Source organism: Sceloporus occidentalis, unplaced genomic scaffold, assembly GCF_023333645.1.
Source record: "Sceloporus occidentalis isolate IW3139 unplaced genomic scaffold, rSceOcc1.0.p SCAF_2, whole genome shotgun sequence".
Classification (NCBI taxonomy): Eukaryota; Metazoa; Chordata; class Lepidosauria; order Squamata; family Phrynosomatidae; genus Sceloporus; species Sceloporus occidentalis.
Window position 1 is genome coordinate 39,776,952 of NW_028316982.1, and position 17,266 is coordinate 39,794,217.

The window sequence follows — 17,266 nt, forward strand, 5'->3', positions numbered from 1 at the left end:
AGAAACTACCACCATCTTTTACCTTTAACTCCTTGAGGGCCCTCTGCTCCAGGAATACCAGGAAGGCCAGGTGATCCCGTAATGTAGGTGCACTGGTTACATGGGCCTGCTTCTTCACCTGTAATAGAATTATTCCTTTGTTAATGGCAGATTAGTGTTGCTTCAAAATCACAAGTGTTTCAGGAAAGCTTATGTACTTAATATCCAAAAGGATAAAGTGAAATCATATTGGTTTATCTGACATCCCCCACCCCCCACCCCCCACCCCCCCAAGCATGAACTTTGGCTCAGCAATATAGTAACGCTCAGGAGCAGACAATGAGCTAATTTTTTCCTAAACAATAATCTTTTCCAATGAAAATTAGAAATTCTATCAGTTTGATCCATGGTAAAGGCTTTTGTTCACTGCCTTGGTGGCCACAAATTTAATAGAACTAGAATATGTATGCACAAACAAAACGACTGACCTTTTGCTCCATTATCTCCTGAAAGGCCCGGAGGCCCCACACATCCTGGGCTTCCTGGGCTTCCTTGTGGACCTCTTTCAAAAGTTATTGTACCTGTTTACAGGTGAGATGGAGAGGAGGAAAATAGAGCTCTATATCTTGCTTATAAAAGTACTGATAGCCATTTAGGATTTGTTTAGGGCCTCCCTTTTAATAGAACTAATCATAAGAATGTACTGTATGTTATAAAAATACCAAAACATTTGCAGGTTATTCCTAATATTATGGAAGAATAAGGAATGTCAGATAATGAGTAAGAGCATAAATGAAAATAGGGCATGGACTTTGTAAATAGATTAAAATCTGATATAGTTTATCAAATGTCACCAAATTTCTTGTTTTTTATTTACAAGGAAGTCAGCAATGGCAGCAGTAGGGGCTGCTGCTCTTTCCTAGAAAAGGTCTGATGAAGTAACTCCAAAGCAGCACTTGTATGTCCTGGAGCTGTTCTGCCTATACACACACACACAAGCAACTACACAGGGATGCTGTTCTTACCTGGTTGTCCTGAACGACCTGGTGATCCTGGTGGGCCAGGCTGTCCTGGAGTTCCAGGAGGTCCTGGTGGTCCAATAGCATTCATACCAGGTTGTCCTCTATCTCCCTTTCTTCCTTTGAGACCAGGAGAGCCTGGGAAACCTCTTGGACCAGGTCTCGAAATACCTAATGGAAGATTTGATTGATAAAGGTATTCCCTTGACATGAATGTCTAGTCATAACCAACTGTAGGGGACAGTGCTCATCTCTGTTACTAAGCCAAAGAGCCAGCATTGTCCAAAGACAACTCTACCTTCCTGTGGCCAGCATGACTGCACAGAATGCCGTTACCTTCCCAAAGAAGTGATACCTATTTATCTACTCGCATTTGCACATTTGGATGTGAGGGCAATCTGGCTGCGACATCTGTCACCCCATTGATCGCCAGGGGTGATTCGGCTGATCTGGCTTGCATTTGCTTGATTTCGAACTGCTAGGTTGCCAAAAGCTGGGACTAGTGACATGAGTTCACTCCATCATGAAGCACTTGGGCCTCGAACTGCCAACCTTCTGATCTTATGACCTCAGAACTGGCATCTTAACCACTAAGCCACCACATCCCATTTGATTGTTGCAATGTGTTAAGAATGTGTTCTACATCTATTATTGTTTCCTATATCAGTGTTTCAATCAGTTTTAGAAGGATTTATTTCAATAAGAATGAAGTGGCACAGAAAGAGATTCCACTTAAAAGTTAGAAAGCATTTCTTTAATGTTAGAGCCATTCACTTGCTGACACTTCCAAATCTGAGATTCTATCATTCTATGAGAATGTCTTCTAGTACAGAGTGATGGTGTGGTGTTAGTAATAGTTGTCTCATTTGAATATTTTTTTCCATTCTGGTACAATACATACCTGGCCTACCAATGGCACCGATGAGACCCTGTGGCCCTGCAAAAACAACATATTAATTACACATCTACCTTATGTTCACACTATTTTAAGTTTTCAGTTTTAATTCCTCTTTTCTAACAATATTCACGTGCTCTTTAGCTATCTCAGACTAACAGTTTGTAAAACCTATTTTAAAAAGTTATTTTAGTCTGTTCCTAAATAATGTTTTTACAGTACTTGTTTTATTTTCACTGTACATTGCCTTGGGAGCCCTGGCAGGCTGAGAGGTGACAGACTAAAAAAAAAGGAACCCTTCACCCACCCACCCTCACAATTCCAGTAGATGGCTATGTAACCCCTGTGAACCATTGGTGTGGCCAAATCGGTGGGGAATGCTTAAAGAAGGGGCGATACTTATCAATTCAGCTTAGAGAGAAAGCTGGAGGGAACAGGAGGTGTGTTTGCCTATTATAAGAACTGGGCCATTGCCATCTTGAATTAGGGCCTTGAGGTTGCTTACAGTAACTGCTGAGCAAGCTACGTAAACCACTGTAATTGTGTTTGAAGGGTTCATTTATAACTGTTCCCAAAAGATCCAAAGGAAGTGCAGATTCTGACCCATAAAGCCTTATATGGGTTAGGTCCATACTATCTGAAAGCCTGTATACCCCTATATGAGCCTGCCCAAGTCTTAACAATTTATTATTATTATTATTATTATTATTATTATTATTATTATTATTTTGGAAGGAGGCTTTCCTTCTGTCCCAGGACATGGCTTTCTCGGTGCTTTTTCCAAGGCTATGGAATTTCCTCCTAAGGAGGTTCAGCTGACCCCCCAATCTCCTGTCTTTTCATCAGCAGGTAAATACCTTGCTATTTAAACAGGCCTTCAGCATTTAATTGGTTGGGGCAGAAGGATGATAATGGGTATGGTGTATGTTTTTTATATGTAATATATCTTGAATATGTTTTTTATTGTTTCAGATTAATATTTTAATTGGAATGGTTGTTTAATACTTTTTGAACACTTGTATTACATACTGTATTAGCTATTTTTGTTGAACATATATGGTAAGTCTATTTGGGTCCCACCTTGTGAACAAGGTGGGATATAAATAATATAAAATAAAATAAAATAAAATAAAATAAAATAAAATAAAATAAAATAAGGAAGTGGGTGCCAATTTTGTATCACTTCCTTGGGTTCTATGGGGCAAGTTTATGAATTTTAAACACATTTTAAATTTACTGTAGCTGCAATAATGCAACATATTCTGAAATGAACAGGTGTACCATCTTCCAAAATTACACGCACCCCAGAAAACACCAGCACCAAAGTTTTTTGTGGGTTTTTCGGGCTATGTGGCCATGTTCTAGCAGATTTTCTTTTTGACGTTTCGCCAGCATCTGTGGCTGGCATTTCTCTGAAGATGCTGGCGAAACTTCAGAAACAAACGCTGCTAGAACATGGCCACATAGCCTGAAAAACCCACAAAAAACTATGGATGCCGGCCATGAAAGCCTTCAACTTTACACCAGCACCAAACTTTTCTGCAGGAAACTCCAAACTGAACTGATAAATATTGGCGGGATACAGACGGGCAAAAAGGGGTGTATTCATGACATCATGAAGGTAGAGCCTTCAGACGGCCCTTACCTGAATGCCGCCATGAACACGCCCCCCGCACGCCCCAAGCGGGAAGAAGCGGCATTAAAAAGGTGCTGCTTTTCTCCGCTTCTTTTCCGTTTGATGCGCAGCTGCGCAGCTCCGTCTGTAAGCTGCTGCACCGGTACGCCAGAATTGCTACGCCGCTAATTTAAGTTGCCCATTTAAAAGCTCTGTGTCTGCTGCATCGCATAATGAGTCGGGGTCCTGGAACATGCGCAGTTTGCAGTCAGGCTTTAATTGCAGCGTCAGCTGCCATGCAGGTGTGGAAGCTGCAGCACAGCTGCAGCGCATTTTAAGACTCGTAACCCTAACCCTAACCCTAGAGCAACATGTATGCATGCGCTGCTTGGAAAGTTTGGACTTTAAAGTGAGCCCCTACACACATTCCTGTGCCATTTTCACCTAACAATAAAAACCGCTAAAACTGTAAATATTTACATATGTACAAGGGAGGTGATGGGGGATGGCAGGGGGACAGCGGTGGCAGCGGCGACAGCTGTGGCTGTGCATTGCAGATTCAGCAAGAGCATGGGGACCAAAGGAGAGGAGGCATCCATGATGCTGGTGACACTACCAACGTGCAAGCGGAAAAGGATGCCAACACCAGCTGATCACCAGCTGGCAGGAGACCACCATTGTTCTTGGGCAGAGTGGGGGGGAAGTTTTAAAGGGGCTTGGGCACTTTAAATGTGCACATAAGCTTTCTGCCGCCGCTGCTTAGCGCTGCAGCTGGGCAGCTGCGCATCCGCCAGCCAGCAAAGGAAAAAAAAAAAAGCCCCATTTTTGGCCGCCCGTGAGGAAGCTGCCTCTCTCTTTGCAGCGTCCTCCGAGGCGGCGGTTTGGAAATTGCAGGTCCGAAATGGACCCAGGTGAGGCGTCTTCACTGCCCCCCGTGTGGAAGCCCCATCTCCTGAGCCACGCCCCCGGGGCGGGCGGTCTGGAGGCTCCGTATTCAGCAGAATACACCTCCAAGACGTCTTCCCCTGCCCGTCTGTATCCCGCCATAGACTCTTCCTAAGGGTTTCCACACCACAGGGCCAAAACAATAATTCACTGCAGTTATAGCTATTCAAAAGTAAATCACACTAAATTACTAAGAATGTTTCCTGTCATAAACATGAATGTTATGACCTAAACCCACCTTTTCCTTGAGTTAACCCCAGCCTTTTAATTTCGAAGCAATTCCATTAATATTTTATTATTTTATTTATTAAGGTAATTATACTCTGCTTGTAAGCATGTCTAATTTCAGTTTGAATGGGAAAAAAGGAAAAATCCTATGTATTTGAAAACAGCAAAAATTAAACACAGAAAATGCAGCACCAGAGCAGAAGTTAAATCTATTATCTTTTTATTTATTGTTTTTCCCCTAGCCTTGGAAGTCAAGGTGGCTTGCAAACATTAAAACTGATACAATTAAAAGTTGGGATCAATAAAAATGTATAGAAATTAATAATATAATTAAACAGTAAATAGAATTAAAATCAATTTTAAAACACACTAACTAAAAAGCAAGAAATAAGAGAAGTACTGCACGATTATTAAAAGTCTGCTCATAAACAGTTTTATTGTTTCTGTTCCAACATGATCTTTATCTGCTGTTGGAAGGATACCACAGAGACATCTACACAAGGCTTTCCAGAGAGGGTGTTCCAGAGCCTAGGAGCAGCCATGTAAGAAGTCCTTATCCTACATTTCCACCAGATGAGGTGGAGCAGAAAGGAGGTTCAACCTTGAAGAACTCAAAAGCTAGGCAGGTTTGTATGAAAACATATTGTCCTGCAAATAACCTGAACCAAAGTCATATAGGCATTTATAAGTCATTACCAGCACTTTGGGTTATATCTGAAAATAATTCAATAGGCAACCTGAAGAACTTTTCATCTAAATTCTTTTTCATTTTGGTCCAAGTTATTTGAAGCATTGTATCTTTCTATATGAGCCTGCCCATGTCCCAAGATTTCTCTAGTTCCCCCAGGTCCTTCTCTCTATCTCACCATCTTCACAGTTACATCTGGTGAAAAACACGGGAAAAGGCCTTTTGCGTAGTTGCTCCCAAGCTCCAGAACGCTCTTCCTAGAGAACTTAGAATGGTGACCTCCTTGCTATCCTTCCCTAAACAGGTGAAAAGCTTTTTTGCTTCAGCAAGCCTTTGAGGGTTGGTTGTTCAGGGGGGAAGGGCCTTTCATGTACTATGCTGTTTATATTTGTTGTGCTTTTTAATGGTTTGTTTTTAACTGCTTCTAATTTCATTGATAGTTTAATTGTATTTTTAACTTTCGTATAATGTACATTTTAGCTGTATCTGTTTTAACTTTTGTAAACCACTTTGAGTTCCAGATTGGGGGAAAAGTGAGATATTTTTCATCACCATCATCATTATTCATGTTCATCTCCTAAGGTGGTAACAAGCCATAAGGCAGTGGTAGAATGCACATCTTAAATGAAAGAAAGTCCAATGTGTAATCCCTGGCTTTTCCAGATAGGTCTGCAACTGCCCGAAGTATATGTATTATGTAAGGCACTCATATCTCCTCTCAATCTACCAAGGTCCCCAAGACAATGTACAACAGGTAAAAACAATATTTTAAATACATAAATAAAAACATGTGAAAGCAGACTAAAACTCCCCTTTAAAACAGCTTTAAAATAACAGCAAACTAAAAAAAGCCAAAACTGTCACATCTAACATTAAGAACCAAAGGTCAAGTGAAATAGCATACAGTACAACCTCTGTATCTGCAGGACCAGTATCCACAGTTTCATTACCCATGATCATGGAGACAGGGTCCTTCCTCCCCTTTTGCTAATCTTCTTCTTTGCAGCAGGCTGCTGGCTTCCACAGAGCCCAAGTGATGGAGCATCTTCAGAAGAAGGAGAGGGCAATGGGGGACCAGGCTCCTCACACTGAGATCTCAAAAGCAGCCCCTTTCCAGGTGCTCAGCTGAAGTGGACAAATTGTTTCTTTGGCTGAGTGAAGGGAGAGAAGATGCTTTCCCTTCTCTCAGCTGAAGGGGAAAAAAACTTCTTCAGCTGAGAGAAGTGCGGCAGCCCAGGAAAGCCAGTAATATCACTTGCAGTTTTAGGTATGTAACTGTGCAAGGTCCTGAAACATATCCCACAAGAATAGGGGGGTCATATTCTAGTCTTAGCTGCTCTTCAGAAAATCAGAAGGGATGAAGTTGGCCTGATTTCTCTTGAGAGGGAATTCCACAGTCAGGATGCTGCTACAGAGAAAGCCCTCCCACATTTACATATCAACCTACAAGAAATGTGTTTCCAAGCTGAGAAAAGGCTCTGGGGAACAGAACAATTAGTTAACCACCAAACTGAATGCAAACAATTTATTCCCTATTACTATTCAACAAGGAAGCAGCTTGATAAATCATTTACATCTGATAAATTGCTGCTGTGTAATGTATATTTCAAGCTACTATCAGGTTAGCTGCTCTGAAACATGAAGCACAGTGCATTGACCTGTATGTGATGTACTCCATAATTTCCATCCCTACCTTCTTCCTCAAACTACACCATTTCCCTCAGAAGCTTCTTCCAAGTGTTGGAAGTACAGTAGATGCCTGCCATTTTATTTTAACCTGGTGATGGTCACTCACCAGGTGCTCCAGGCTGGCCTTTAAGTCCTGGCAGTCCTAAGTAGCCCTTATTTCCTTTTTCACCAGGCATTTCATCATAATACTCTGTCTTAAATAAAAGAGCAAGAGAAAGGTAAAAAAGGGTGAGGAAACGAACAACAATGAAGAGAAGAGCACTGCAGCTAGTAGCAAAAGCATAGAACGTGCAAATTATAACTGTACAATGACTCACTTTCCACTTATCAATATTCTAAAATGATTGGCAGCTCATTCGCACATTGGTTTTCCTTATGTGAATTGATTCCAGGTAAAGGAAGCAATCAAACAACAAACCACACTTAAATGTATTTTAGCTACATGTCTAGAAACAGGCCTCTCACATTGAACAGCACTTTGTTACTGTGTACTTTCTATTAATTTAAATACGTTTAAAATTAAATATTCAGGTACACTTACTGGACCCTGAATTCCTTGATGGCCAGCTTCACCTTTTATCCCCTGTATTAGAAAATGAAATTTTTTTGTTGAAATAAACATGACAAATGTGGTAACTTTTCAAATTCAACAAGAAGATGAAAGCCACTGATGGATGTAAAATCAGGGACCACTTCGGCTATACTTTAAAAATGATTGGATAAGTACTTACAATCTTAATTAATAACAAATCTAAATTTAAATAATATCTGCACACTTCTGCCTTGATCAATGCTTTGTCTCAGGTACTGCCTATACTTTCCACGGTTTCTTCTACCTCTTTGGTTTCCCATCTCCTTCTCAGGGACTAAACTTTGCAATGACTTACTACTATCCACTCTATTAATCAAACCTGTGAGGACATTCTTGTGATCCTTTTTCCTATCATAGGTCTTGATGGTTATCAGCTTTATAAAGCCTAGAATGAAGAATACTTTTCTAAGCCAAGTACAGAATAGATAAGCAGAGTCAAGAGATTTATTTATATTTCAATGTCATTTTACATTCTTCTTGTAAGTCACCTAAAGCCTTGGAAAGATGCAATAAAATTGTTAAATAAAATTATTTCTATTTTCTAGATATCTACCTATTATTAAAATTTGTATTTCTTTGTTCCCACATTGGTAATGGAAGTCTGACTGAATGTATGATAATATGCTTTTCAACACTGGTTGACAAAAAGAAAAAAAAAGAAAAAAAAAGAAAAAAGCAAAAAGCAAAAGCAAAACACAATTTATAAAAACTGAAACAGATCTTGTTTATTTATTTTTTTACCTTTGGACCATATTGTCCAGGCAATCCTGGGAAACCCTGTTCTCCTTTTTCTCCCTGTATTGACACAATATATATTATAATGTGATTAACACTTTCATAGGGCAAGATTGCAACACCGATTACTAATCTGTGATGTTCTTCTGAAAAATCTGCAATCCTGCTAGGAACTGAGGTAAACTGAACTTTTTCTTCATTTATATTGGCTTAAATCAATTAGCTATTCCAAACCAGAGTAGACCACTTCAATAAATTAATGGAGTTTACATACGTCTTACTATTACACTTGAAGGTTTACTACAGGTGTGACTATATGAAGCCAAGAAGATTCCACCTAAGCATTATTAATGAGTTTTATCTTTTCCCAAAATGGATGGCAGTAACATTTTTCAACAGATTCAGCAGAAATCAAATGAGGGAAAGATGAATGTTGGCACAAAACCAAAATGAACCCAATGTTTGACTAGTTTAAAATTGCTAGAACATTTTTGCTCTTTGGTTGGTATATTTCTTTATTATTATTATTCAGGCTAGCTGGACACTGGTGAAAATCAGTTTCTGAAACATTGCATGAATCTACGTGTAGCATATGATCTGTGGAAAGAGGAGGAGAAAGAACTCAAGCAAAAGGAAGTGAGGGATACCCAAGATACTTCAAGAAAGAGTTTTAGTGCAAACCTGGGAGAATGCAGGTTAAACCAAAACAAAAAGAACTGGAAACTCTCAATACTTCCAGAGACTTTTTCCCATTCTGGATGAGACCTTAGACTACTTTTTTGGGATTACAAAACCAAATGCAACCTATTTTGATGTTATATTGGAATCAATATTAAACTAGTTACCTCTCTATATCTACCTACAACTTCAAAGTGATCCATTAGACTTCCAGTAGCAGAATGAGACTGTCAAAATACAATGGGACCTCAGTATCTGCAGACTTGCCATCCGTAGATTTGAACATCTGCAAACAGCAAGCCCACTTTGTCTCCAATGGTGGCGCATACACGTAGCCATACAGCCATTACGGACAGCTCCCATTGTTCCTAATGGAGGTATGCGCATGTGGCCACACAGCCATTAGGGACAATGGGACTTCACCTGAAGTCTTGTTGTTCTTAATGGCAGCACGGGGACAACGGATCTTGAGCATCTGCAGATTTTGGTATTCATGGGGGAGGGGTCTAGAATACTGATATCCCACTGTAAAGGGTGAAATGGATTTAACACTAATCCAATATATAATATTTAAACATACAAAAATTGGATTTGCTTTGTGTCATTCAACAGTCCTGACTTGCTGGTTTTGTTCTGAACTGTAGGATACCGAACATCAGCACCATTTTTTCTTCGAGAACAACCTCCATGCCAAAAGTTTCATGGAGGGAGGGGAATCTGGGCTCTGCTTTTGCCTCAGCATGTACCCCTCCTCCAAAAATTTAGATAGGATAAGAAGCACACTACCATTCCATTCTGCCAACAGGCCACAATCTTTTCAAGTCTAAACTGTTCTGACCAACACTATGCATTTGTACTACTAATTATGTACTGTACAATATAAACCAGTTTAAAGATTTTCATACTACCTGTAAGCCAGAGGGACCAGGAGGCCCATCTTTTCCAGGCCTACCCTGATACACAAAAAAAAGAAATTAAAAGAGAAAGCAATAACTTAATATTAAACTTGTTAGAATATTGTCATTGAACACAACTGAGTAATTATATTTGTATTTGTTGTTGTGTGCCTTCAAGCCATTTCTAACTTATGATGACCCGAAAGTGAATCTATCACAGTGTTTTCTGGGGCTGAGAGTGTCAGTGGGTTTCCATGGCCAAAAGCATATTCAAACTCTGGTCTCCCTGAGTCGTAGTCCAACATTATAACCACCACACCACATTGGCTCTAATCTTTATATAGTTCTTCAATTATATAACATATTGATTTAGAAAAAGCATATTTAATAAAGATAATATGTGGAAGTTACAATCTAATGTTCTTGGGTTGCATTCATAAAAACAAATCTAATCAAATGCCATTTGGATTTGATAATCATAAAATACATTTTCAAATTATGCAACTTAAACTGAATTTTCTGGGATCTAAAAAAGTTTCTACAACACCATACCCTCCAACTTTTTCACAGATAAAAACTGGGAAACCATGTGGCCAAGCAACATCAGAGTGTGCTCAAGATTTCAAATGTTATTAATTAGAAATAACAGATAATTTAGAAGAGGCTGGAGCAGTTTGCTTTTGACTGACCCTGCAACAAGATTCCTCCCTCCTCTTCTTTTCCACCTCCTGAGTTAATAGAGTGCAAACTACCTTTGAATTCTGAACTCAATTTACAGCAATGGAAGTAAGCCAAGGACAAAGGTAGAAAGTGGGAAGAAAGAAAACCCATGGTATTTTAAAAGGAGCTGGAAAAAGTGAGAAAGCAAAAGATTAATCGGGACTGTCCCTGCCAACCTGGTATCTGCTACACTAGATAGCTTCCAGGGGAAAACCTGTTCAATCAAACAAAAATGGTTACACACCTGCGGTCCTGGGTCTCCTGGATCTCCTTTTACACTTCGAAAATCACCAGGCAAACCCTGGAACACAAATTTCCTTCTACATTTTTTTAAAAAAATAACATCCAGGTTGCTATACTGAACATGCAGTAAAGATCTTGTTAGAATATTTTAACATACAATATCAGAGTAAAGCTGCTAGTAATGGGTTTCTTGATTAAAGGAAGGAAGGAAGAAAGGAAGCAAGCAAGCAAACTGTCAGAATGGAAGGGCAATACATATGCATATATATATATATATATATATATTGCCCTTCTCATTCTGACTGTATTGATTTTAATGTGTGTGTGTGTGTGTGTGTGTGTATATATATATATATAATCCCCCACCCCCATTACCCTCTCTCCTGCCCTTAGTGCTATAAGCCAGGTTTGAAGGAATCTCTCAGTAAGGGGTTTTCTAGTGGACCCCATCTTACATCAGTGGGTTTATGTGACAGCATAGAGGTTCTCTTCAAGTTTCTCAGGCCTGTTACAGACTGCCAAAATAAAGCTGCTTCGGGTCTCTTTGGAGGTATGCTGTTTAAATGATGCATGCATCCTAAGAATCCGGAAGCTGCACCAAAGCTGCACTCCAGTGCTTTGGAATGGAGTGTGGCTTTGGTGTGACCTCTGGACTCTTAGGACCCATGCATCATTTAAATAGCATACCACCAAAGAGACCCAAAGCAGCTTTATTTTGGCAGTCTGTAACAGGCCTCAGAATCCCACAGAGCAAACATAAATTCAGTGTATCACGGGGAATTAAAATGTGGTTTGCAGACCCCAACATCATTCATTGCCAGTGGGCCCTACCTGCAACTGCTCAACGAATTTGGGTACTGCCTGGGCAATGGGAATACATATGACAAACCCACCCACCCATCTGCTTTTCAGCTTGCAAGGAAAAAAGAAATGGAATACTTCCGGTTAGGATTATTTAAGCAAAAATATGGATGTATTGATTAGAGAAATAGACAAGGTGTATATTTGGTCAAGCAAAATGTGCACTGAAGGAAGAGATAAGCTTGAAGAATATTTCAATATCTAGCTCATAGTTGGAGTCTGAAAGATTGATTTCAATGCCACTTACCGATGCTCCTGTTGGTCCAGGGGGTCCTGGAGAACCCATGTCTCCTTTGTCACCTTTTAATTCCTGTCACAGAAATATCAAAGTGTAAAATCAATACCTCTTAATTGAATAAATACAAAAAGGACGTCTGTATTTTTCAATAAATGTAATAATTGTAAAATCACGGCCCCATCAAAGAATACAGTACATGACCAAGCACCAACTAAAACAACACAACACAAAAACTATAACTAAACCAAACCAGCCTATAATTAAACTAAACCACAAAAACTAACCAGCCACCCATGAAAAATGTTTTGGTTTTTGGAATATCTTGGATTTTTCAATTCCAGATAAGGGAGACTCAGTCTGTATATATTAACGAGAAAAAGATGTCAGTAGGCTCAGGAAAAGCCCAAGATTTTCGAAAGTACAAAAAATATTTAGGAAAAACTCCCAGCTGAGGTGGTGGGGAGGCCACATAATTGCTGTGTGTGCTCTGTGGCCATGTCTTGGAAGAAAGTATCTGAAAAATGGAAAACTGGAATGAGAGATGTAATGGAGTACTGTTGATAACAACATGCCTTACTCATTGCAACATTAAACAGAAACAGCCCAAACTATGAGGATGAGAGCATGTGACTTGCCTAAGGTCACCCAATGGGTTTTAGGGCTGAGTGAGCCCTGGTCTCTAGAGTCCAACACCAAAAATACTATTTCATGTATCTATATCTATATGTTATGACTATTTGTGTCAAGTTGGTTTTGACTTATGGCAACATTGTGAATGAGAGACCTCCATGAGCCCTAGTCATCAACAGCCTTGCTCAGGTCTCACAAATTCAGGGCTGTGGCTTTCAATCCACCTGTAATGTGGCCCTCTTCTTTTCTTTTTGCTTTCCAGTATACCAAATATTATCATGTTTTCCAAAGAATCATGGCTTCTCATGTATGTAAGCCTAACTTTAGTCACTCTGACTTCAAGCCAGAGTTCAGTCTTGATTTGTTCTTGGACTCATTTATTCATCTTTTTGGCAGTCCATGTCATTCATAGAACTCCACCACTACATTTTGAATGAGAAGATTCTCTTCAATATCTATATTATTCACATCAGCTATATAAGACCGTTATACTTATATTTGTTCTTATACTGGTACCGTTGCATTATCTGCTCGAGTTAGTGTTACGATGACTGTTCCTGTTGGTCCAGGAGGGCCCATTAGTCCACTGTCACCCTGTAATTAAAAAGAAATAACATACCAGTTATTGAGAATTATTTTCATATATGATTACAAAAGCTAGGGTTATATATATTGAATATAAAAGCTTAAGAAATACATGCGCAGTGGAACAGTGGGGAAATTATTTGCCTATGATCAAATTGGGCTGATTTGTACATAATGATAATCCAGTGTCCTGGCATTGTGAGATCAAACAAGGAGGGAAGTGTGTTGCCACTGCAGCCTGCCCAGGTGCTCCTGCTTGGTTCCCCCTGCCAATATGAATGGATAAACAAACCAGGAAATAGTTTTTGGTGAGTTTTTTGGGCTATGTGGCCATGTTTTAGAAGAGTTTATTTCTGGCGTTTCGCCTGCATCTGTGGCTGGCATCTTCAGAGAATGCTGGCATGGAAGAGAGTTGGGTATGTATATACCATGTGACCCTGGGTAGGGAGGAGTGATTTCCATGTTAATCTGTGTATTGTTCTGTTGTTGAAACTAGGAAATCTTCATCAGTGACCTATCCAGCATCATATTAGAAATGAAATCCTTTGATTTCTCATTCTCCTAACAAATTAGAGCCAACATTTCCCCCTTCCCATTCTATTGTTGGAATGATACCTTCCATTAGCGGAGTGACATAAACTGGAGATCTTTCCAGATTGGATCTTGGTCATAAGCAAACTTTGCTAAAATGAATAATGTACTGTTCTGTTGATAATGCAGTGACAACATAATTAAACATTCTTCTTCTCTACTGCCTTATACAATCCTCAGTGCTGCCCCAAATAAAAATCCCAGAGAATTTACCAGCCCCACCCTCAGTTTTTTGGGTGCATATGGAATGGGTCTCCCTCCCATTATACTGCTGAAAGTGGTTCTAAAAGCAGGATTGTCCCATTGAATCCTGGTCTTTGGAATGGAACTTCATCTTGTTACTCAGTACCAACCAGATGATGATGATGATGATGATGATGATGATGATGATGATGATGATTAACCTTTATTTATAAAGTGCTGTAAATTTACACAGTGCTGTACATAAATCTTTTAAATTAGATGGTTCCCTGCCCTCAGGCTTACAATCTAAAAAGACATGACACAAAAGGAGAAGGGAAAGGTGGTGGGGAAGGGGATGAGGTCCAGCAGTTCCTCTCTACCTCCAAGGCCTGGACCAAGGCAGATGGACTGGAGGGAGGGCTTGGCTTCATAATGAATGGTTAATCTTCTTCCAGGGAGGCCTGTTGGAGCTAGCCTGCCTCTCTAGTAGGATAATACATATAAAGAACATAGCAATACAGGAAATGACTCGATAAAACAGGCACCAAAAGAACATCAAATAGCAAGCGACAATTATGCAATGCCTGGGAAAGCTTCTCTGAACAGGATGGTCTTCAGCTCCGTTTTGAAGCTGGTTAAGGAAGTGATGGCTCTTGCTCGCGGGGGAAGAGGGTTCCAGGAGTGAGGGGCAGCAAGTGAAAAGGGGTGAATCCTAGATGGGGCAGAGGAAATCCTGGGCTGGGACGGCAGACCCTGACTACCAGAACGGAGGGCCCGAGTGGGAAGGTGAGGAGAAAGAAGGTCTGATAAGTAAGGAGGGGCCAGTCCATGGAGGGCTTTAAACGTCGACAGCAGGAGCTTATACTGAATACGGAAAGGGAGGGGGAGCCAGTGAAGGGATGCCAACACAGGAGAGATGTGGTCAGAGCGGTGGGCGGATGTGATAATGCGTGCAGCTGAATGCTGGACAGAAATTAAAGGACGGAGGTGAGAGAGAGGAAGCCCACCCAGGAGGACGTTACAGTAATCAAGTCGTGAGACCACTAGGGCATGGACCAGGATCTTGGCAGTAGAGGCAGAGAGATATGGTCAGATTTTGGCAATATTGTATAAAAAGAATCTACAAGCCTTGGCTGTGGTCTGGATCTGAGGGACACACGACCGAGAAGAATCAAAGATAAAACCAAGACTGCGGGCTTGCTGGACTGGTTGAATAGAAATGTTGTCCACAGAGACAGAAAAGGAGTGTTGAAGGGTGGACTTAAGAGGAAAGACAAGAAGCTCTGTCTTGGACATGTTGAGCTTCAAACGGTGATGATGCATCCACTGCGAGACAGCTGGGAGACAAGACGAAACTTGCTGTTCAAGCCTTGGAGAAAGATACAACTGGGTGTCATCAGCATACAGATGGTAGGAAAAACCAAAAGAGCTAATGAGTTTACCTAAGGACAGTGTGTAGAGAGAAAACAGAAAGGGATCCAGAACAGAGCCCTGGGGAACTCCAACAGATAAGGGAACAGTTGATGAAGTCTGACCGCCTGCAACCACTGCAAAAGATCTGCCAGACAAATAAGATCTAAACCAGCCGAGAACAGAGTCTGAGAACCCAAGGTCAGAAAGTATATCAACTAGAAGACAGTGATCAACGGTGTCAAAGGCTGCAGACAGATCAAGAAGGATGAGAACAGAGTAAAGGCCATTAGCCTTGGCCCGTAAAACCAGATGCAACTCTTTACAAAGCCATCACTCAAACGTCTGCTTTACATCAAAGGAACTAATGGCACAAACTGTAAATTGAAGTTCTTGAGCAGCTGATTCACTTATAAAAGTAGTGGGAGGAAAAGGGAAAAATGGGGACATTTTGAAATCTGACAGGGAACCTGTTGTAGTAACTTCAAGTGAACGGAAATGCAAGTAAAGTGAAATAGCTAATCAGGGAGAAAAGGATTAATTTCCATTGCAAATCCCATTGCAAAAACACAAGGAAGCAGCCAAGTTAGTGGTATCATGTTCTCTAAATATGTTCCAGACTTAACATAGCCTCATAAGCAACATCAATAATGCTGGAGGTGCACAAAGTCCAGTACACTGGCACATACACTCCAACATTTCATAGATGAAAACCAGGACATGCGTGGCCAAGCAAAATTAGACTGTGGTCAAAAGGGTGTGACCAGGCAAAAAGAAGGCAAAAGTTATTAATGGGGAATAACAAACACAACTATTATTTTAAGCAGAGAAACTCTGGAATTTGTGCACTGAGAGTAGGAAAGCCTGAACCTACAAACAGCCTTCTTTCCTCCTCTCCTGCTGAGTTGCATGCAGAATACTTTTTTTTTTTTTACTATGAACTCAGTCTGCAGCAATTGAAGTAAACCAGAATGAAGGGAGAAAATGAGAGAAATAGAGAAATGGAGACAAAGTGGAATGGTGGAGGTTTAACAAAGGTTGTTCCTGTCACACTTGGACAGTTGGAGGGTGCACTGGTAGATAACCTGTTACTGTACAAGGAAAACACAAAAAACCTAAAAACAAAAACAACCCCCAAAGTGTAATTTTAATATATATATATATATATATATAGAGAGAGAGAGAGAGAGAGAGAGAGAGAGAGAGAGAACTGTATGTCGTTACCTTTATTCCTTTCGCTCCAATTACTTTAGCTCCCATTAGACCCTACAAATCAAATCAAATAAAAAAAAAATTAAAATTATCTATTTACAGACTAAATCAGTGGTGGGACTGATACAGTGTGTGTGTGTGTGCTAAAGATTATTGAGCATTGTTGTTCATACCACAACTCTGAAAATACCTTAGGCCCTGGGACTCCTGGTCTTCCTGGTGCTCCCTGAAAGGCAGGAATACAGATTTTTTTTAAAAAAAGAAATAACATCTTCTACTTGAAATATACCAAACATGGTATATTTCAGCTATTATATTTTGCATAAATACCTTAATGATCTTAATTAACACGTAATTTACTACAAATCTAAAAATGGAAGAAGGATCAATTATATTTTTAGTTTGCACAAAAATGTGTTTCTAAAAAAATAGTTATCAATAATTAAATATATTTTGTTTAAAAAGTAGTCATGCATATGCATACAGTCATCATGTATATGCATCCTATGATTTCTTTAAAAAAAGATAGGCATTTTGATTCAACAGAATTGTAGTACCTGTGTACTGGCATCTACAACCACTTCATGTCTGATAGCTGAGCAGTGGTGGTGAGGGGTGTGTGTGTGTGTGTGTG

At 40.0% G+C, this 17,266-nt stretch overlaps 1 protein-coding gene across 1 annotated transcript in view; it reads right to left on the bottom strand.

Annotated features, from left to right (window-relative positions):
• Window positions 1-17,266, bottom strand: part of COL4A3 (collagen type IV alpha 3 chain) — a 104,083-nt gene that overhangs the window by 38,554 nt on the left and 48,263 nt on the right. The window contains exons 11-23 of the mRNA XM_089508147.1: window positions 16,823-16,858; window positions 16,645-16,686; window positions 13,168-13,245; window positions 12,031-12,093; window positions 10,924-10,980; window positions 9,972-10,016; window positions 8,392-8,445; window positions 7,600-7,641; window positions 7,165-7,252; window positions 1,900-1,935; window positions 1,005-1,169; window positions 468-560; window positions 23-118 (exon numbers count right to left, since the gene is read on the bottom strand). Of these exons, the coding sequence (XP_089364273.1) occupies window positions 23-118; window positions 468-560; window positions 1,005-1,169; window positions 1,900-1,935; window positions 7,165-7,252; window positions 7,600-7,641; window positions 8,392-8,445; window positions 9,972-10,016; window positions 10,924-10,980; window positions 12,031-12,093; window positions 13,168-13,245; window positions 16,645-16,686; window positions 16,823-16,858 (895 nt within the window). The remainder of the gene's footprint in view (window positions 1-22; window positions 119-467; window positions 561-1,004; window positions 1,170-1,899; window positions 1,936-7,164; window positions 7,253-7,599; window positions 7,642-8,391; window positions 8,446-9,971; window positions 10,017-10,923; window positions 10,981-12,030; window positions 12,094-13,167; window positions 13,246-16,644; window positions 16,687-16,822; window positions 16,859-17,266) is intronic.